At 41.5% G+C, this 21,159-nt stretch overlaps 5 protein-coding genes and 1 long non-coding RNA gene across 6 annotated transcripts; 3 read left to right on the plus strand and 3 right to left on the minus strand.

The window, feature by feature from the left end:
- Positions 1 to 3,029: 3,029 nt before the first annotated feature.
- LOC149739389 (G patch domain-containing protein 4-like) lies at positions 3,030 to 4,898 on the minus strand. Its single transcript, XM_089875840.1, has 7 exons — positions 4,740 to 4,898; positions 4,603 to 4,676; positions 4,354 to 4,446; positions 4,029 to 4,136; positions 3,724 to 3,854; positions 3,514 to 3,586; positions 3,030 to 3,367 (listed from the first exon to the last, which is right to left on the minus strand). Exons 1-7 carry the CDS (start codon positions 4,786 to 4,788, stop codon positions 3,290 to 3,292), a joined length of 606 nt encoding a protein of 201 aa, XP_089731966.1. The 5' UTR covers positions 4,789 to 4,898; the 3' UTR covers positions 3,030 to 3,289.
- Positions 4,899 to 5,399: 501 nt separating this feature from the next.
- LOC149739390 (GPI-anchor transamidase component PIGT-like) lies at positions 5,400 to 7,321 on the plus strand. The gene has a single exon (XM_089875807.1). The coding sequence runs from the start codon at positions 5,665 to 5,667 to the stop codon at positions 7,228 to 7,230; it is 1,566 nt and encodes a 521-aa protein (XP_089731933.1). The 5' UTR covers positions 5,400 to 5,664; the 3' UTR covers positions 7,231 to 7,321.
- Positions 7,275 to 11,702, plus strand: LOC149739391 (ribosome quality control complex subunit TCF25-like). Its single transcript, XM_089875803.1, has 15 exons — positions 7,275 to 7,444; positions 7,645 to 7,779; positions 7,831 to 7,946; positions 8,085 to 8,270; positions 8,329 to 8,425; positions 8,647 to 8,746; positions 8,798 to 8,891; positions 8,980 to 9,072; positions 9,125 to 9,230; positions 10,287 to 10,424; positions 10,487 to 10,575; positions 10,730 to 10,885; positions 11,122 to 11,212; positions 11,287 to 11,366; positions 11,435 to 11,702. The coding sequence occupies exons 1-15, from the start codon at positions 7,328 to 7,330 to the stop codon at positions 11,637 to 11,639; spliced, it is 1,803 nt and encodes a 600-aa protein (XP_089731929.1). The 5' UTR covers positions 7,275 to 7,327; the 3' UTR covers positions 11,640 to 11,702.
- A 1,090-nt stretch (positions 11,703 to 12,792) lies between these two features.
- On the minus strand, positions 12,793 to 15,472 carry LOC149739392 (uncharacterized). The gene is made up of 7 exons (XM_089875831.1): positions 15,273 to 15,472; positions 14,860 to 15,110; positions 14,601 to 14,752; positions 14,338 to 14,499; positions 14,096 to 14,228; positions 13,197 to 13,293; positions 12,793 to 12,944 (listed from the first exon to the last, which is right to left on the minus strand). Exons 1-7 carry the CDS (start codon positions 15,340 to 15,342, stop codon positions 12,889 to 12,891), a joined length of 921 nt encoding a protein of 306 aa, XP_089731957.1. The 5' UTR covers positions 15,343 to 15,472; the 3' UTR covers positions 12,793 to 12,888.
- LOC149739393 (uncharacterized) lies at positions 14,595 to 16,041 on the plus strand. Its single transcript, XR_016384722.1, has 4 exons — positions 14,595 to 14,746; positions 14,810 to 15,126; positions 15,561 to 15,815; positions 15,891 to 16,041. It is a non-coding gene; the product is annotated as an uncharacterized LOC149739393 (long non-coding RNA).
- Positions 15,573 to 20,525, minus strand: LOC149739394 (prestin-like). The gene is made up of 16 exons (XM_089875794.1): positions 20,162 to 20,525; positions 19,943 to 20,053; positions 19,377 to 19,549; positions 19,152 to 19,316; positions 18,757 to 18,936; positions 18,436 to 18,518; positions 18,200 to 18,347; positions 17,623 to 17,712; positions 17,455 to 17,556; positions 17,114 to 17,254; positions 16,682 to 16,816; positions 16,374 to 16,550; positions 16,210 to 16,321; positions 16,005 to 16,129; positions 15,886 to 15,940; positions 15,573 to 15,829 (listed from the first exon to the last, which is right to left on the minus strand). The coding sequence occupies exons 1-16, from the start codon at positions 20,466 to 20,468 to the stop codon at positions 15,675 to 15,677; spliced, it is 2,259 nt and encodes a 752-aa protein (XP_089731920.1). The 5' UTR covers positions 20,469 to 20,525; the 3' UTR covers positions 15,573 to 15,674.
- Between the last annotated feature and the right edge of the window lie 634 nt (positions 20,526 to 21,159).

Genomic DNA, 21,159 nt, shown 5'->3' on the forward strand with positions numbered 1-21,159 from the left:
GTTTCGCGATTTTTTTCATGGGGCCCCATGCGCGTTTTGCGTCGACGCAAGGCACATTACTTGTATATTCTAATTATATTTGCGCTATGAGTGCGAAGCAAGAAGATCAAAGAATTGGTAAAGTATAAATTACAATCGGCATTATTACGTACATAAGCTCTTTTCTAGGAACATCGATGGTGTGACGTCACAGAAGCAGTGATGACGTAACAGAAGAACCTGCTTCGTAAGTTGTTTTTTGAATCATAATGTCAATTGTTACATATTACTTTACGCTACAGAACATGGGTATGTGACGTCACAGAAGATCTTGTCAATGGTTCCAGAACTTAAAGAATGAAAGGTGATTATGACGTAACAAGCATGTTAGAATGTGATAATAATTCTGATTGTTACAGACGGAAAAAGACGAGAAAAGAAAAAAAGCGCAAGGTAATTGAAGCTTATAACTTTTATCTGTAGTTTGCGTGTCTTGTGTAAAGTAACGAACGTTTGAAGTGATTAAATTGGTCTAAATACCCCCTGTCATGGCTGTTGCCCAACCAAACAAAAAACAATTGTTTTACAGACGAAGAACAAAGACGAAGACGCCAATATAAGGATCCCGGTTTGAGGTGTTTGTAGGTTTAAGTGTGTATAGGTTTATTTATGCGGCGGTATACGCGCGAAGAAAGAGGATCAAAGGTGAGTAAGAATGTTGAATAAGTCACAATAAGCATTGTTACTTAAACCATTCGTTTTAGATGACGTAAGATGTGACATCACGAAGCTGTGATGACGTAACGGAACAACCTACATCGTAAGTTGTTTGTTACGTCATAATACTTAAAGGGCCTAAACACACCCTAAATGTACTTCGCTTTAATCGATAGAGTGTGTTTTTCTAATTCCAACGACACCTTACTTGTTTTAATCAGTTCTCTATAACCAAAGATATTCCAGCTCAAACACCGTGAAATTCATAAAACTGATTTGAAAGTTGCGTGGCGAAAAAAATTGAGAAGTGTACTACCCACGTGACAAATCACGTCACAAAATTGTTGAAGCGTGGCCGCTCTCATTCAGAAAGGCGAGAGGCAGTGTTTTCAGCGAAATACGAGAGAACAAAAAAGACGCAAAAAAGCACAAAAAAAACGCAGGTTTCGATTTTACGAATGAATCAGTCACGTGACTAGTACGTTCCTACGTCACAATCACGGAGCTCGTAGTAAAAAAAAGATGGCGCTAGAGATCACTGTTTGAGGACGAATATCTCCGCCTATACTGGACCAATTTTAATAAGCAAAGTATTTTTGGAATCAATAAAACAGTCGCTTTATGAATTTACCATAAAAAATAAAAGTGACGTGGGGTGTGTTTAGGCCCTTTAATATCAAGCCCAAACCAATAAATCCGAAATGTGCCAAAAAAATAAAATCAAATATACATATAGCAGGGTAGAGGAAGATGGGACGCTTTTATATTCGGTTTTATCGTTCCATTGGCTAGAAAACAAAGAACATTCAAAGAATTATAAAACCATATTCTCACGAATCCCATACACCGTTTGTTAATTGTTAAAGCACGATCAGAATATTTGGATATTATGTGCTGAAGGTGTCTCATCTTCCCCCACTCTATGTATGTTTTATTTTATAGAATATCGGTTTACGATCATATACCAAACACGATGATTATGACGTAACATGTACGTTTTATTTGTTAATAATTTCAATTATTACAAACATAACTATTATCTGTAGTTTGCGTGTCTCGTGTAAAGTAACGAACGTTTAAAGTGATTAGGTTGGTCCAGATACCCCCTGTCATGGCTGTTGCCCAACCACACAAAGATCATATTAGTTTAAATTTGTTTTACAGACAAGGAACAAACACGAAAACGCCAATATAAGGATGCCGGTTTGAGGTGCTTATATAAATAAATTTTAAGTACGAATGTGTTTGTGTGTTAGCTGGTGCACTCTTACAGTGTTGCCAGTTATTCTTTGCTGGACCTAATGTTGCCAGCTATATGCCCCCAAGCACTTTTCAGTGCTTACATGTCTTTGAAATAAATGCAAAGGAATTGTTGCAACAATCTTACTTGATAAAGATTAGCATCTACTGTAATGTTCATTCCTTCCGAGTGTTTTGTCTGTCGGGACTTGAATCTTACAGCGGTTTTGTATTGTCTCGGTTTGCTTTGCGAGAACTCTGTCTTGGTACACATATACTCGAGTAATATCAACACGCAGTATAATATACACCAACTTTCAATCCCCGTAATTGTTTAAATCAATAAAATTTATAAGTAAAGTCCCTATCACGCTGTTAACTTAACTTATTTAACACAACATCGCGTATGGCATAATTGGGACGATGGCCACGTCACAATTACGCTTTACGTCGATGCGGTGGGTCAGCAACGTCATGACCCTGCGTTCGGTGCGGTTACGTCACGGTCGGTTTAGTTACGTTACTGCTGCGGGTTTGTTACATGGACGTCGCCGCTTAGCGGTTCGTAACAGCCACAGTATGTCGTAACGGTCGATGCGGTGCGGAACAGCCGGACGATATTATATTGTGTGAAAATACAACGAGAGTATCGCGGTACCAAGATGTTTCTTAATAGGCGTTTGGATTGGCGACGTAAAAGAGCTTTCAAGTCACACTAGGGGGGTTTTCTGTAAGATTTTTGTGCCGTCCTAAATATGCTTGTTGGTGTGATTGTGTTTATTATTATTGTTTATGTGCACTACTAACTTTGATGTTTTTCTTGGTTTCTTTTCCTTGCGGATATATCCAGCAAGGGTTTCTCACCTAAGAAGTAGAAACCCACTACCATTGGCTGGGGGCTTGTCGTGCCGTAGTGGCTTTCCACCAACGCCAGCCACATAAACTATGAAGGTATTTTAATCCTGTTTCTATTTTGCAGAAATGGAATTCCTTTATATGCTACAATCTTTAAAGGTTCCGTCCCGGTTGAAAATTAACAGATTCAGAACAAAGTTTTTTTTCACATTTGCTGTTTTGTATTTAACTGTTTTGTATTTAACTAAGTTTGTATTTAACTAAGTTTGTAATATCGCATCCATAATATCGCATCCATAATATCGCATCCACATAAACCACTCTCATCTTCAACAAAGTTTAAATATCTCCACAATTTCTCGTCAAGATTTTCTTTTCTTTTTAACAACATTTTCATCAGCTGCTTCTTTCTCTCGATGCTTTTTCCGTTTCTTCTTTTTTTTCGTCGAATCAGTTTTAAGCACTGGCTGTTCTGACACTGAATTATCCTTCCTTGGTTTCAGTGTAGGGGAATCCCCCTTACAAATTGCCTTTTTCTTTTTTTTTTCTTTTTCGCAGGTGCTTCAACTTGAGAGACCTGAAATAAATACTTCCAAATTATACCAATTTGAAAAACCCATTTTATGACTTGGATACATACACCCATAACGGTAGCAACATTAAGCTTGAACCCATAACTACTTGTGTGCCAGTGTGGTCGATTATTTCACTAAAATGTCTCACCAATAAATCTTTGCTCTCTTGTTGAGCCAATCGTTCAAGTTTGCCGCTGAGTTTTAACCCGTGCCGAGCGCCCCTGTGTTTAAAACATTAGTATAAATTCCTGTTGGTGTACATTCCTTTCAAGACATTAGAGCCAAACAATAATTGATGTAAAAATTTGTCCATTAACGACATATTGGTTATGACATCACAATATGGATTACCACTCACTTATGAGCGGTCCTTCCCCCGCAAACTTTAAACAATTGTTCATCACTAAGGGCATTGTTGCCAACAATCTCATCCTCGCTTGTATCGGATGAATCGACCCCGTCCATCACCCCGCCTGTTAACGTCCCGCTCTGGAACGTAATGTGTTGGTTATCCCTCAGTATATACGTTGAGTTGTTACTGTTGTCGTATCAACGTATTATTAACATTAAGCGTCTTGACTACGTTCCTACATCGTATGAAACATAACGTCACCAGGGTACCACAAACTTGACGTTTCCACAATTGTTGGAATACGAACCCACCTTCACGAACCTCCCGTACAAAACCTCTCTTCGTGATCGGAGTTTCGTCGCAACTTTATACGTGCACATTGATTTGCTTTCTTCCTTCGATTGAACTTTCACTCCATTCTGTAACAATCACCAATAATGACATCACTATACATAATATGACATCATATTCATGTGCAACTAGTCCTCAGGAAACCAGGATCCTCTTTACAACATATTCTTAAATTAAAGCTTTTAATTTGTTGGTTATGTTAGTATGTTTACCAAGATTATTCACATAGGGTGTCATAACAGATACCAACACACACCAGTGTCGGGCGATTGTAATGATAAATACCTCGGTAACTTGGACATGTATATTGTTAGTTGCGTTCTTATAAGCTTCGTCCCACCAATGATGTGTGAATTGTTCACCGGGGTCATGGCCGACCTGCGATAGTAAATTTTTTTCCTTGCGTTCCATTAGTGAGTGTCTTGCCCAAGGACACATACGCCCACAGGCCACAATGGTAGTAGCGAGTCATAAGTAGACTCTATGGCTATGACAATGTTATTAATAACATGCATTATGACATCACAAACTTACACCAGTTGTATCTTTTTTCATCTTAACTTTGATCGGCTCGCAAATCCCATTTTCCTTCCTTCCCAGGCCTTTACCTGTCAATCAAAATGATGGGTTGTCGATAACATCAACCATGGACAGAATTCAAAACAACCCACCTTCCCGCCAGCCATGTTTCTTCATCTGAGCTTCAGCAAAACTATCCATCTTCAAAAACCTTTTCAACAAAATTAAACTTTCAAGAAAAATAAAATTCCCAACAAATAAAAAATCCCCAGCACATGGAAACCATTAGAGCATGTCAAAAATTATTTACTCCCCTGATACGTACATTTTTATTTAAAAACTGAGATCTTCGCAAACTAATTTAAATGCAAAATATCAAGTTAAAAAAACTGCTAGTTCTGAAATTTTTATTTAAAAATATTCTAAACATTCGAACAAAAGCAACTGTTCGTCGAAAGACAATTTACGCCCAACCAGAGCCATAGAAATACCGAGTAGTCCAACCCATTGTTACGTAAAACACAAATTGAACGGCAATTTGGGTCCAAAATAACACAGTAGGTATAGGGAAAATGTATGTTTTTCGGTAAATTACAGAAAAACTTGGGCCTAAAAACAAATTTAAAGGTTGAAAAATGTAAAAAACATGTGTTATTTGTTTTCTGTGTCAAAAAAAGTCAAAAATTAGAATTAGAAGCGATTGATTTGCGACATTTTAGTCATTTAATGCGGCTAAATTTATACATTTTTTCTAAAATATGTTTGGTAAGGTAAATAGAAGCTGTTTTACACCTTCCCACAATAAGAAAACACAAACAAAACTTAACAAGTTCGTTTAAACCCTTTGTCAAAGTCACCACTTTCGCTCTATTTTGGACACACATAGACGGCAGTTGGACTACTCGGTGTTTATACGACTCTGCGCCCAACTGGACAACCGGTGAGCCCAGAGCCCAAACTCTGGGTGAGCCGATTGAAAATCTGGACGTTTGAATTTTATAACTGGCAACACTACACAGGTTCATAATTTGCCAGAATGAGGTTTATTTAAGTTTCAACGAAAAAGTTTAGTTTAAGATGCACTTTAATGTTTTGTTATTCGTCGTCGTATCGACGGTTTCTGCTTCAACCTCAAACAATGACTCGTTTCACGAATCGTTAAATATTCGTGTGTTGGGCAACGAACAAGTTTATTCGTTTTTTAATTTTACAACAAACTGGGACTTTGAAAACGAATTCAACAAAACCCATTATAATTTATTCCCGAGATCGATCGGACAAATCGTCCAAAAATATGAAATCGCGGAACTTCATTTTACGATGACGCAGGGGTTATGGAGGTATCAGTTATGGGGGTTTCCCGATGCTTCAGCCCCAACGGGGGCGCAGGTGTGGGTTTGGTTCAAGAAAGGAACAAGAAATATCGATGACAAATGGAAAGGATTCACAAACGCTTTGTCGGGAACTTTCTGCGCCTCGTTGAACTTAATCAACCATGAAGTAACCGTCTCGCCCAAGGTCTCGTTCCGACCAACGGGAGTCGTTGAAAGCGCTGACAACTCATTGTTGCGTCATGGGGGGTTGTCACGCGAGAATTTGTGCACAGAGAATCTTACCCCTTGGATGAAATTGTTGCCGTGTGGTTCGAAACATGGACCTTCTTCGTTACTTAACCCAAGCTCACTACAACACAGCAGATATTTATCAATCGGTCTCCATTATAATTCATTATGTCACGATGTTGCTTGTAGTTCAACATACGTACAACTTCAACAGCACGTCTCAGTTGTTCATGATATACGAACAACTCTCGATCAATACCCCAACTTCAGCCTCGCTTCAATATTTGATCGCCCCCTCCACCCATCTTGCCCCCTTGCCACCACGAGCCACACCCACATAGCCCCGCCCCTCGATGTCGACATCACGCCAACCATGGAGACACGCGGCCAACTTAAATATCTCGATCTACGAAACTTGAACTCTCCAACCAACATAAAGTTTACATGGCGACGGTTACCACGGTCACCAACCCCTGAAACAATGGGCATTGGCAGCCATTGTTACATCACAGGCCTTGGACAAGATGGTGGAATAACATGTTTGTTAACAAACAATGAACATTATAATGTTTCAATCATATTCCTCCAAGTTATACCGTGGTACCTTCGCGCGCAAATCCACACGTTGACCGTAAAAACAAACACGGGGTCAGACATCGAGCCCACGTGGTTGTCGTTCACCCCCGCCCATATTAGGGGCTCACCCCACAACCTCGAGATGGTACTTTCCCTACCCCGAGAATCAAGAGTAACTTTAAGCTTGGGGTTTGATCGTGGGTTCATGACGTGGGTGACCCACCCCCCCGACGCTAACCATGGGTTCTACATTCAACCCTCTATGATAACGATCCCCGCCCCCCATGGTGTGGTGAGGGTTTATGGGGAAGCTTTGCTCGTCAATATCCCGGTGCCGGACTTTTCAATGCCGTACAATGTCATATGTTTAGTTTGTACTGTGCTTGCAATAGCCTTTGGTTCGCTACACAACTTATCAACGAGGAAATTTGAAGTTGTTCCGAAATCTTCCCCAAATAATTTGTTTGGAAAATTTGTTTCAGTTTTTAAAAAATCAAGTCGATGATTGTGATGTAATTTTGATTTTTAAAAAAAATTTTTTAGGAATATTCCAAAAGGTCAAAAGTTGTGAGAATGATGTGTTTGTGTTTTGTAGAGTTAAGATGTCATCACGTGCGTTGCGTAAACTACAGGGCCGCGAAGTTTTGATGAAAATTGAAAGTTCCGAGTCGGAAAGCGAAGAAAAAGATGAAAGAAATAATTTTAATAAGTTTTCTTTGGTGAGTTTATCGTAAAGTAAATACTAATTATCAATTTAATTAAAACAACGAAGAGAAGAAAATTAACAGCAAAACGCCAGTCGTTAAAACACACTAAGGGTAAAAACTAAATAAGGAAGAGTGTGGAATACCCATTGGCTGTTTAGTTATCTTATATTTGTCCATAAACATCTGCAATACTTACCACACGATGTCCTCAGTTGGTCGGCTCAGACGAAAACGTTGAAGTCGAAGAAACGAAGCCAGAAATTATCGAGAACGGAGAAAATGTGACAAAAAATAAACGGGCTCGAAAAAAGAAAAAAAAGAAAAAGAACAAAAGTTCCAACCAAGAGGTGTTTGTTGTTTAATTTGGGTTTGGGAAGATTTAACTTCAAATATTCCAGAACGAAGATATTGATAAAATATTGGACACGTTTAAAAATGAAATTTCCCTTACGACCAGTGATGCCGGTTCCAGTGATGCCAGCTCACAAAAATCCGTTCTTATTGTTGAACACAGGTCAGAATGTGTTTGAAACGTTTTCTTTAAATTCTAATTATCTATTTTTGAACAACTCATTTTTTATGTTTTTAATTTTTTTTTGCGGTTCTGCCAATATTCAATCTACACCACAGTTCTTAATATTTTTAATAACAGGATGTTGAATCCGGACAACGAGCTACGCCGAATATTTGGGACGCGTGCGCTCATGGGCGACGGGGCGTATCGTAGGCGTAACCAGGGGGTGGCACATCGGGGAATGTGGTTGTCGCACCCCCAAGCTTCATGGGGTCGCATGTCTAACGTGGGGGTTGCGATGAAACAGTTGGAAACAAAAGACGGGTGACTCCTTGCGTGGTGGTTGTATTATATTATATTTATGATGATTATGATGTCATAGATGCACTTATTACAAGTTCGAACACAACAAAGAATATCAACAAGTTCAATTCAAGTTTCTCGATGCAGTTGAATCTTCGGATCATCGAAATATTGCCGTAAGTATAATCCACCATGTTGTGATGTCATAATCCACCATGTTGTGATGTCATAATCCACCATATTGTGACTTTAATATGTTATGGGTTATTACCACACAAACCACCTCCCATATATCCCGGGTTCAAATCTCACCCCCACCCCATATATATATGATTAATATACAAAGGAATATTAGGCTTGTAATAAACATCATGGTTAACCATCTTCACATCCACAGACGGTTCTTGAGAAACACAACAATCACGTTGATTCCATGATCACATTCAGCGATATTTATAAAATACACGATGATGTTAAAATGGCGAGGGAATTAATCGGTAACGAGGCCCGTTATGATGTAACAACAACTAATTGTTATTAATTTACAGAACGAAGTTTATTTTGCCTCGAACGAAGTTTTCATTCATGTTTTAACATCACAACCTCTAATTGTAGATTAGAATATAAATATCAAGAAAACAGGTGACTATTTTCTACCCTGCACCCACTATTTTCTACCCTGCACTTTATTTTCTACCCTACATCCCAATATTTTCTACCCTGCGTTCAGGTCGTTATTCCTTGCTTTATACAAACACATGAACTTTGTGGCGCAACGAGGTTGCAACAGGACGGCTCTCGAATTATCCAAAGTTTTATTGAGGTTTGTTATGTTCATTATGATGTCATAAAAATTAATCATGACATCACAATAGCTTCGACCCCATTGAAGATCCTCTCGGAGTCATTTTCGTGATCGATAATTTATCGATGAGGGCGGGGCAATATGAGTTTCTTGTTCGGTTTGCACAAGAGTGGGGGGTAAGTTGGGTGGGTGGGGGGTAAGTTAAGGGGGGGGGGGTAGGTTGGGTGGGGGTAAGTTGGGTGGGTGGGGTAAGTTAAGGGGGGGGGGGGTAAGTTGGGTGGGGGTAAGTTGGGTGGGGGGTAAGTTGGGTGGGGGGTAAGTTGGGTGGGGCCGGGGGTAAGTTAAGTGGGGGTAAGTTGGGTGGGGGGTAAGTTGAATGGGGGGTAAGTTGAGTGGGGGGTAAGTTAAGTGGGGGTAAGTTGGGTGGGGGGGTAAGTTGAGAGGGGGTAAGTTGAGTGGGGGGTAAGTTAAGTCGGGGTAAGTTAAGTGGGGGTAAGTTGGGTGGGGGGTAAGTTGGGTGGGGGTAAGTTGGGTGGGGGTAAGTTGAGTGGTGGGTAAGTTGGGTGGGGTAAGTTGGGGGGGGTAAGTTGGGTGGGGGGGTAAGTTGAGTGGGGGGTAAGTTGGGTGGGGGGTAAGTTGAGTGGGGGGTAAGTTGAGTGGGGGGGTAAGTTGAGAGGGGGTGAGTTGAGTGGGGGGGTAAGTTGGGTGGGGTAAGTTGAGTGGGGGGTAAGTTGGGTGGGGGGTAAGTTGAGTGGGGGGTAAGTTGGGTGGGGGGTAAGTTGGGTGGGGGGTAAGTTGGGTGGGTGGGGTAAGTTGGGTGGGGGGTAAGTTGGGTGGGGGGGTAAGTTAAGTGGGGGGTAAGTTGGGTGGGGCCGGGGGTAAGTTAAGTGGGGGTAAGTTGGGTGGGGTAAGTTGGGGGGGTAAGTTGGGTGGGGGGTAAGTTGGGTGGGGGGTAAGTTGAGTGGGGGGTAAGTTGAGTGTGGGGTAAGTTGAGAGGGGGTAAGTTGGGTGGGGGTAAGTTGGGTGGGGGTAAGTTGGGGGGGGGTAAGTTGGGTGGGGGGTAAGTTGGGTGGGGGATAAGTTGGGTTTTAAATGTTTCATAATAACTCTGTCAACTTTTCCCTTATCCATTTGAACGATTGTAATTAACCAGCTCAACTTGTGTACGTTGTTAATAATGTATATGTTGGCCCTATTACATTACACCACTACTAACCCCCCCTTTATAACAGGCTGATAGAAATCTATTTTTGCTACCAAACTGGTCGTACTCAACGGCACTCGCTCAATTTGAATTGTGTAACATCGGGAAATGTGAAAAGTCGACTCCGGACGAAAGTTTACGTCGAGCGTTAATTGACTTTCCTACAGTGAGTACCGGCCACATGGTGGCACATTTCATAATATGTTACATCTATGTTGCGACATTCAGGTTTTGTTGTTGATGCTCGAAAAATGTTCGGTTCAAGTTGACGATGAAATATCAAAACATCCTTTCTTCCATTCTCAAGCCACAGAGAGGTTTGTGATATCATAAACAACCATTGTGATGTCATAATCAACCATTGTGATGTCATAATCAACCATTGTGATGTCATAATCAACATTGTGATGTCATAATCAACATTGTGATGTCATAATCAACCTTCCATAATCAACCATTGTTACATCACAGCACTCCACAAGGACTGGCATTGTTATGTCACATGTTCGTGGAAAGAAATTATTTATTGTGGAAAGTTCCGGAAGTTATAACGTGGTTGCTGGAAAACGCACGTGGGGTGTTGGAAGGGTCAGGGGGTTCGGGTGGGGCGACGGACCCAGCTATAAGGTGGGTTGGCAATAAATTGTTTGTTTATTTGAAAGTTTGTTACTTGGTTTAAAATGTTTTTGTGTATAATCTTACCAATATATGGTAAGGTAAGAAAAATAAAATGCAGTTAGATGTCACGTAACGCTGAAGTATTTTCTTTCAACTAAAACGAATGTACGACAAAAGTCCTGTACTATATATATTATGTTTTACTGTGTAGCTTTGTTTGTTTATTATAATTTCACCAACTTTAGGAGGAAATCACTTTACCAGAAACCTCCTCTTAATGTTTATCGTCACGCAATGATTTGCGAATTATCGGGAGTTAGTTCGTTGTTGCCGCTGGTGAGTATTTGTTGCCCGGATATTCTTCTTATGTTTCTCTGATAATATTATGAGATATTTTTGCTGACTCATAGGAAATCCGAATGGGAACGATGCTGAGTCATGACCCCCTCCCCCCACCTTCTACTGTGACATCATACACGCGACCCACCAGGTAACCCACCAACAATGGGTTCCACTTTGTTTCTAGCATAACTTCATTATAAATAACTCCCCTCTTAGACCGACCCCCCCTACCCGGGGTTCGAACCCGGTAAGTTTGTTCTTCAACTCGTTGTTACCCGGGTTCAACCCCGACGAGGAGCATGAGGGTGAGGTTCGCGGGAACATCCAGACGTTGATGAACGCAATGCGGGAAATGTTGAACGGGATCCAACAGCCACTAGATGGCAGTGGTGAGGAGGAGTTCGCTGAGGATTGGGATTGAAGGGGCGTCGGTGGGACTTGATGTTGGTGTCTTCCGGTTATAAAGAAAGCAATATTTATGGAATTGTTTTGTGGGTTTTGTTGATTATGAGTTTGGTATCCAGACAGTAACTTGATCCATCATCAGTGTAAAAGAGGTTACTATCCACCAAGTTACTGCCCGAAACATCTGCTGATCATGAGTTTAGTATCCAGACAGTAACTTGGTCCATCATCAGTGTAAAAGAGGTTACTATCCACCAAGTTACTGTCCGAAACATCTGCTGATCATGAGTTTAGTATCCAGACAGTAACTTGGTCCATCATTAGTTTAAAAGAGGTTACTATCCACCAAGTTACTGTCCGGAACATCTGCTGATCATGAGTTTAGTATCCAGGCAGTAACTTGGTCCATCATCAGTGTAAAAGAGGTTACTATCCACCAAGTTACTGTCCGAAACATCTGCGGATCATGAGTTTAGTATCTAGACAGTAACTTGGTCTATCATCAGTGTAAAAGAGGTTACTATCCACCAAGTTACTGCCCGAAACATCTGCTGATCATGAGTTTAGTATCCAGACAGTAACTTGGTCCATCATCAGTGTAAAAGAGGTTACTATCCACCAAGTTACTGTCCGGAACATCTGCTGATCATGAGTTTAGTATCCAGACAGTAACTTGGTCCATCATCAGTGTAAAAGAGGTTACTATTCACCAAGTTACTGTCCGAAACATCTGCTGATCATGAGTTTAGTATCTAGACAGTAACTTGGTCCATCATCAGTGTAGAAGAGGTTACTACCCACCAAGTTACTGTCCGGAACATCTGCTGATCATGAGTTTAGTATCCAGACAGTAACTTGGTCCATCATCAGTGTAAAAGAGGTTACTATTCACCAAGTTACTGTCCGAAACATCTGCTGATCATGAGTTTAGTATCTAGACAGTAACTTGGTCCATCATCAGTGTAGAAGAGGTTACTACCCACCAAGTTACTGTCCGAAACATCCGCTGATCATGAGTTTAGTATCCAGACAGTAACTTGGTCCATCATCAGTGTAGAAGAGGTTACTATCCACCAAGTTACTGTCCGAAACATCTGCTGATCATGAGTTTAGTATCCAGACAGTAACTTGGTCCATCATCAGTGTAGAAGAGGTTACTATTCACCGAATAGGAGCGATGTTGTTTTATTAACCAGATGAAATGCAATTATTAATGAATTTTAAATAGTTAAAAGATAATAAATATTATTGTGATGTAACAATCATCAACAATCTTCATATTTGAAATGTAGAAGTTGAATAATCTCGTTGTAATCTGGAACTAAAGTTGGTGTTTGGTAAACAATCGGGTTTGACGCTGCTACCATTGTGGGCGTATGTGTCCTTGGGCAAGATACTTAACGACAAATGCTACAACCCAGTGGTCACTAATGGGTTGTTTAAACCACCAGTTATACAAAAAAAACAAAGTTACATACGTGGTAACTCATAAGCGTGCACGAGGTGTATGAAACAAAACACACATGTTATAACTTTCCACTACCCGAGATAAACATTCCATACAAAACTTCACCTTCATCGGGGGAAACAAACCCTTTCCTGATCAAGAAATCCAAAGTCACCCCGGCAGAGTTTGGTTTAAAATCCTCAGAAACCACCAACTCCTTGACCTTTAGATAGAATCACCATTGTTAGCCGCACATCACCCCTATTACCCCCACACCCCTATTACCCCCCACACCCTTATTACCCCCCACACCCCTATTACCCCCCACACCCCTATTACCCACACACCCCTATTACCCACACACCCTTATTACCCCACACACCCCTATTACCCCCTACACCCCTATTACCCCCACACCCCTATTACCCCCACACCCCTATTACCCCCCACACACCCCTATTACCCACACACCCTATTACCCACACACCCTATTACCCCACACACCCCTATTACCCCCTACACCCCTATTACCCCCACACCCCTATTACCCCCCACACCCCTATTACCCCCACACCCCTATTACCCCTACACCCCTATTACCCCACACCCCTATTACCCCACACACCCCTATTACCCCCTACACCCCTATTACCCCCACACCCCTATTACCCCACACCCCTATTACCCCACACCCCTATTACCCCTACACCCCTATTACCCCCACACCCCTAATACCCCACACACCCCTATTACCCCCCACACCCCTATTACCCCTACACCCCTATTACCCCCACACCCCTATTACCCCCACACCCCTATTACCCTATTACCCCTACACCCCTATTACCCCACACCCCTAATACCCCACACACCCCTATTACCCCCTACACACCCCTATCACCCCCCACACCCCTATCACCCCCCACACCTCTATTACCCCCACACACCCCTATTATCCCCACACCCCTATTACCCCCACACACCCCTATTACCCCCACACACTCCTATTACCCCCCCACACCCACCTCATCTATAGTATACAAACGAAACCCATCAACCTCTCCATCTACAACTCTTGGTTGAAAATCCACAGGTAGTTCGAGGTCGAAGCAATATTGAACGTCTTGGTGGATTCCCAGGTGGTTCTCGTACATGTAGCTGTGATGTCATCATGTGTGATGTCATCATGTGTGTGATGTCATCATATGTGATGTCATCATGTGACATGTGCGTAATGTCACTATACATCTAATATATGGCAAATCACCTTATTGACCCAACAGGGGTGGCTTGACCCGCCAGCTCCCCCCCTATCCCCGCCTCCTCCCAGCATTCCTTCACCATCGTACCCACCACCCCGACCCCACTTGCGATCCCCCCAGCAACCATGTTGTCAAGCATATAAGGGAACGTAGCTTTTGTTTTTGACCTTTAATATAAGTGACCACTGGGTTAAATCAATAAGCGTTGTGCCCAAGAACACATATGCGCACAATGGCAGCACCGGTCCTTGAACCCGAAACCACTCACCTGCGAGCGATCCACAAACACACCCCCCTGCTTGGATGACTGACATATCCGTTCATGTGCGACCCGTAAGTTTTCACCCCGAGCATCGACGTTGCCGCCCTCTCAACACGAAACAACGACGAATGGTTCGGCCCAATTGAAACTTCGTAAGTCTGTAACATCATATTATTTATAAGATTATAACCTTTAATTTACCCCCTTAACTAAAGGGTGAAGTTAAAGCAAAACTTTAAACACATGATACAGTGACAGTCGTTACCTCATCTCTCCACCCCTCCAAACAAACATGGCTGGTCCTTTCTTTCATATCCAACAACACTCCTTCAACAGCGGAGGTTCTTGCGTCATAATCATCAAACTTATCACTCAGTTTCAACTTCTTCTCACTGGAACCCTCAACCACTCTGAACACATCGGGATATTTAACAAGTTGAGCCAAAGCTTCTTGGTTTATCAAACCCACGTTGAACCCGCTTACTGTGAGGGGGATGGTTGATTGACGTGAGGTATCTGCCGTATATTGTCGGTTAGTTGAATCTGTATGTAACTTATTTATCTTTGCATGGCGGGGCAACGACAGTCGTTATAACACGGGTGTTCTGTTCCATACACCTCGTACCCGCTTACGAGTTACCACGTATGTAACTTTGTGCATATAAAACCACATCATACCTGAATAGATAAAGTTGTTTAATTTCTTCGTGAAATTTAAAGCTTTTTTCGACCAGCTGAGACTTTCCATGGCGATATGGGGACTTTTGTGACGGGGATTCCCGGTATGCGTTACTCTTACTATACCTCATAGATGTTTTGGTTTATTTTCAAATATTGCTCTTTAATTTTAGCTTCCCGAATATGATGACAACTAGTTTTCTCTTTTCATAAGTTCAACATTTTTCAGTTTATATTATTAAACCTCGTTTACTGCATTGATACGTCACAATCACCCTTGTATTACAGAAAACGTCACAACAGCTGCATTCGAGTTTATTAAATCGAGTTTTGAAGCGAACGATTTGAATTAAACGAAGAAAAGATTGAACGAATTGTTGTCGTTTGTACAACGAGTTTGTTTTACATCCTTGTCGTAGTGAATTGTTCATCGTATATTGTGTCACGTGTTGCTCGTGACTGCCACCACGTGACCGCGTCGTGCACCGACAGGAATATGACGTCATCACCGTACTTTTCGATGAACCCTCCAACCTTTAACACGTGAGCAACTTCACCTGTGTGACGTAATAAATGTAAATATGACGTCATAATTAACATACAATCAACTTACTGCAGACGTTCGCCAATAGCATTGTGACGTCAAGGGTGCGATAATCTTCGAACGTCTAACAATAATAAAGGCATTGTTACGCCACAGATAGGTTATATGACGTCACATATAGTATTTACCTTATTAATAAACTTCACTCCCGGACAATCCATAAAACTTATTTGTGAACAATCCAACACGATGCATTTAACGCGTTTCGGTTTGTCTTGTTCATCAACTATCGCGTCCACTGTGTTCAACACGCCTGATGTAAATATATAACAATGTATAATATATATAACAATATACTATCATTTGAACTTCTATATATAACAATAACCAAACCTTCAGCGTGGGGATTTCCCTCTATCATTACCCCACTATTAATATTTCCACCGTTAGTAATTTCAATGTTGGTAGTTCCCCCATTCTCGATGACGCTCACACTTTCGAGACTCTAAAATAACATCAATATGACGCGACACACCTCTATTGTTACGTCACAATACCTCTTCTTCTTCTTGCATCGCTTTCTTCCTAATAGCGTCCAATTTCTTTTTCCGCGACAACTCGATCCCCGGGTCGATCCCACTTGACGTCATAATCGATTTTGCTAGGAATTGTTTGTTAGCAAAGTGTAGCGCTCCTCGAAACGCGATCACGATGATGTCTTTATCTTCTTCAACCTGAATATTAGTCATTGTGATGTCACTAAAACATCACGGTAAATATATCCAAACAAGTTATTACGTTACAAAGCGATAAAAAACACCTCTGTGACGTCACAACGCGACAACAAAGTTTTTTCATGACTCACCGGTTTCTTAAACGATCCAGCTTTTCTGTAAACTTCAGTGTCATCTACGTGTGCTAGTTTCTCTGCTGCCACCATCTGGGTACGAAACACAACACATAGAAGCGATACCAACACCCCCACCAGGAGCCCAAGTATCTGGAAGGTAACGTATGTGTTTGATGTTGCTACTATTGTGTGTGTGTTTTTAACGACAATTGCTCCAATACAGTAGTCACTGATGGGTTGTCTAAATGGTCAGCCATACAAAAAAACAATTCCCTACAAAGTTACATACGTGGTAACTTATAAGCGAGCGCAAAGTGTATGAAACAGAACACTCGTGTTATAACGACTGCCGTTGCCCCGCCATGTGAGGATAAACAAGTTACATATGTGGTAACTTGTAAGCGGGCACGATGAACATCTGTGTTATAACTCCACACAAATACTCACAACGTCCAGGAACACGGTAGCAAGCATGGCCAACAACCACGTGATTCCGTCCAACTTACTGATCCGCCATATGGGGGGGAGGTCACGTGCTTTGCGTAACATTCCCTTGATCGCAACAGCCACGATAGAAGCGAGGCAAGCCTGGGGGGAGGAGTTAGTATACATGTGTGGGGGGGGATGTGTTCTAATTATAAAGTTACCAAACTTAATGGAAACAATTTTGTTTTTTTTATGGGACTTTCCTATACGTCAATATTCAAATGATATTTTCCACACAAACGAAACCAGTTATATTGAGAGCGATGATAAATATGAAGGTTAAAGATTGACGTCTCACTAACGTTTGGTATCGAAGCAAACACCGGTCCGATCCAAAGCAAAACGAGAAGCATCAATAACGCTGATAGTATCGCTACCAACTGCGTCTTGCCCCCGCTGTCAACCTGGAGTGAAACTACGTCATACATACGTCATGTGTTAGGGTGTGACGTCATGGTGACGTAACATACCTGCACGCAGCTCCTTGACATTGATGGGAAAGCTGGAAAGCAGAAGAAGAAGGAACTCACGATGTTTGTGACGCCGTATGCTACAAGTTCCTGTGGGGTAAGTTGGTACAGGGGTAAGTTGGAACAGGGGTAAATTGGTACAGGGGTAAGTTGGAACAGGGGTAAGTTGGTACAGGGGTAAGTTGGTACAGGGGTGAGTTGGTACAGGGGTAAGTTGGTACAGGGGTGAGTTGGTACAGGGGTGAGTTAGTACAGGGGTAAGTTGGTACAGAGGTAAGTTGGTACAGGGGTGAGTTGGTACAGGGGTGAGTTGGTACAGGGGTGAGTTGGTACAGGGGTAAGTTGGTACAGGGGTAAGTTGGTACAGGGGTAAGTTGGTACAGGGGTGAGTTGGTACAGGGATAAGTTGGTACAGGGGTAAGTTGGTACAGGGGTAAGTTGGTACAGGGGTGAGTTGGTACAGGGGTGAGTTGGTACAGGGGTAAGTTGGTACAGGGGTAAAATGATACAGAGGTAAGTTAGGGCTTAATATTTGTGTGGTTATTTTAGGTAGGTGGTATAACACTGGTGTTCTTACTTGGTTCGGCCTTATCTTGTAACCGAAGGTGTTTCCAAATATCTTGGCCATTGAAACAGCTACGGCGTAACCGATGATGGCGATCGGTATCGCGTATCCAACAACAATGGAGTATTTGTCTGTGGGTGGTGGTTTGGGAACGGGGAGTCTGTTAATCATTTGTAAGGTCAATGTTACGCCATAATGTGTATTGTATACGTCAGAATTTACACGGTGTCTATAATGACGTCACTTACCCACTAGGGATATCCCCTATAATATCAACGTTGAAATTTCCCGCCAAATCCGCTCCATACGAAACACCTGTGCCAACTATGACCTGTGGGGGGGTGGGTTAAGTGTGGGTGGGTGGGTGGGTATCCGGCTGTCCCGGTTTATAACGGGTGCTTCAGTTAGAGGTTAATGCGGCTTAATTGGTATATAGTGCTTGGACGTGCGTCTTACAGAAAAAAAGTTGTCACAGAAACGAAACCGAGCGATTTGGTTGGTTAACAGGGAATGACTGCGCACCAATTTGTATTTTTAAAACAACAACGAGTCTTGCCCACGTGACTTACCACAATAATCTCCCCCGGTATGGGAATCCCCAGGGGAAGTTTCTTTTTATATCTCTCGTTTATTTCTTTCACACCGAGTAAAAATATAACGCAGATAGCGGAAATGACGACAGTGGCTGAGACCCGTGTCCTTCCCTCCGCATCAAGCGTTGTGAGGTTAACAATCACGTCTCTTATGACCTAAAAATGAAAGTTGATTATGACGTCAATAACACACATTATAGTAGGGTGGGATGGGACACGTTTTCAATATTTTTTATCGTTCCAATCGTTAGTAAACAAATAATTTTTTAGAATCGTTGTTAATTGTTAAAAACTTAGTTGAGAAATATGAGGTATTGTGTGTTAACACCAGTATCCCATCTTACCCCATAGTACTACCTTGTACCACCTACCCAAATAATATTCAATGGACCAGAGTAACTTCCAGCTGACACCCCGAAAAGTCCTTTAAGTTGGGACACAAACACTTGCACAGCATTCCCGCAAGTGAAGCCGCTGACCATCGGGTCGGAGAGGTAAATTACGATGATTCCGAGGTTGAGAATGCTTAGACCGAGCTGTGTAATGATTAACAGAGGATTATTTACTGAATAAACAACAAGTTATTCTTGTATAACCAGGAATATTCCGCCTATTAAAGCGGCTGCAGCTCCGAGCAATATTCGTTCGTCGTAAACTTCCTTCCATAAAATATCTTGCTCATCTTTGGGCGTCGTTTGATTGAATGTAGGATCTGGTACAGCGCTAGAGACGGCCGACCCTAACATAAGGCTGGTGATGGCGAATGATCCTGTATGTAAAAAGTAAATGATATTTATGTTGAGCAATGTGGTCCTGATCTAAAGCTCATAAAGTTAGACGATTTTCGTAACAAAATAATATTCAGAATCCAATGTTACGAAATATGTGACTAATAAAACCAAATTAAATGTTACAAGGTTTACGCAATTAGGCAATAAATGTGTGTAGCGATAAAAATGAATGTAGCAAAGTGTTTACGAGGTTGGCTACCAAGTTTATTGTTTAACTTTCACCACATTAAAACAGCACGCCAATAATTTAAATGTAAAGAATTCCATGGCCTTGATCTGTTTATGAAGTTGTTCGATTCTTGTAACAAGATAATTGGACTTAGTTTTGATACGAACTTCGATGTTCAGGCGAAACACATCTTAACCCTCACCCATAGACGTGTGTCTGGACGTTCCGAACACTGCGTACAACAGAACAGGGAAGAAGGCCGTGTACAATCCATATATTGGATGTTGTCCCGCTAGTAGAGCGTAAGACATACCTGTGACGTAATAAAGGTTATGACGTCAGAATCTACACGTTTGTCACAGTGACGAAGCAGTTGGCATTGTCTTGTGGCATTGGGCATTGTTACGTCATATTGTCTCACCTTGTGGTATTTGCATAACCCCAACAGTGATACCGCTTATGATATCGGGAACAATCCACGCTCGTAGCTTGTAATGCGATAACCATGTGAATATAGGAATCAACCCTGCTATATATTTCCTTGTAGATTTGCACGGATTCTCCTTCTTCTTGTGATAATATTCCTTCGACTTCCGTTTCAATCTTTCCAATGTTAGTTCTTTGGGCAACACTGGCTCCAATTCATATTTATCTTGAAACTTTTCTTCGGTGAAAGTTTTCCTTCTTATAAGGATTGTATCTGATGGTTCTTCGACCTTTGTCGCCATTTTGTTTAAAAAACTTGCACTTAAAATATAAAAGAAATCTAAAAATGATCACGACATGGTTATTTGATAGATTGGGGTAAGATGGCTCGGGGTCTCATTTTGTATTATCTCCCCACTTGATAGCAAACATATAATATTTACAGAATTATACAATCGTATCCTCACACATTTAAAAGATTGTTGTTAGTTGTTAAAAACACAATTATGAAATATGGGATATTATGTGTTCAAGGTATCCATCTTACCCCACAGTAATACCACCCACTCCCGGATTCGAACCCGAACCAACTAAACCCAACCTATCTCCGCATCGTCCTTTATAACTTTCAAAATATTTAAACCCAGTTTAATATTCTCTTTAAACTTAGTTAGACCACTATTGAACATGAATTCCAAAATATTAACGACACGGTTCAATACCCTCGCACAACAATTGTTATAACCTATTACATCAACTATCCAAAGGCTTCCGAAATATTTAAACCCCATTTCTACTCCAACACAAAATTAACGATGTCGTTTGTCGCCCGAACACACCATGCACAGCCCTAGTTAAACAATCGTTCTGACCTGGCTTCGCGGAACCTGGCTGATCAAAATGTTAGTTAATCATTCACCTCCTAATATTCCATGGTCGTCTGGCCGCTTTGTCACTGAATAATCACCATTGTTTTTACGTCATAATACTCAA

The sequence above is a fragment of the Ciona robusta genome, chromosome 3 (genome assembly GCF_009617815.1).
Source record: "Ciona robusta chromosome 3, ASM961781v2".
Taxonomy (NCBI): Eukaryota; Metazoa; Chordata; class Ascidiacea; order Phlebobranchia; family Cionidae; genus Ciona; species Ciona robusta.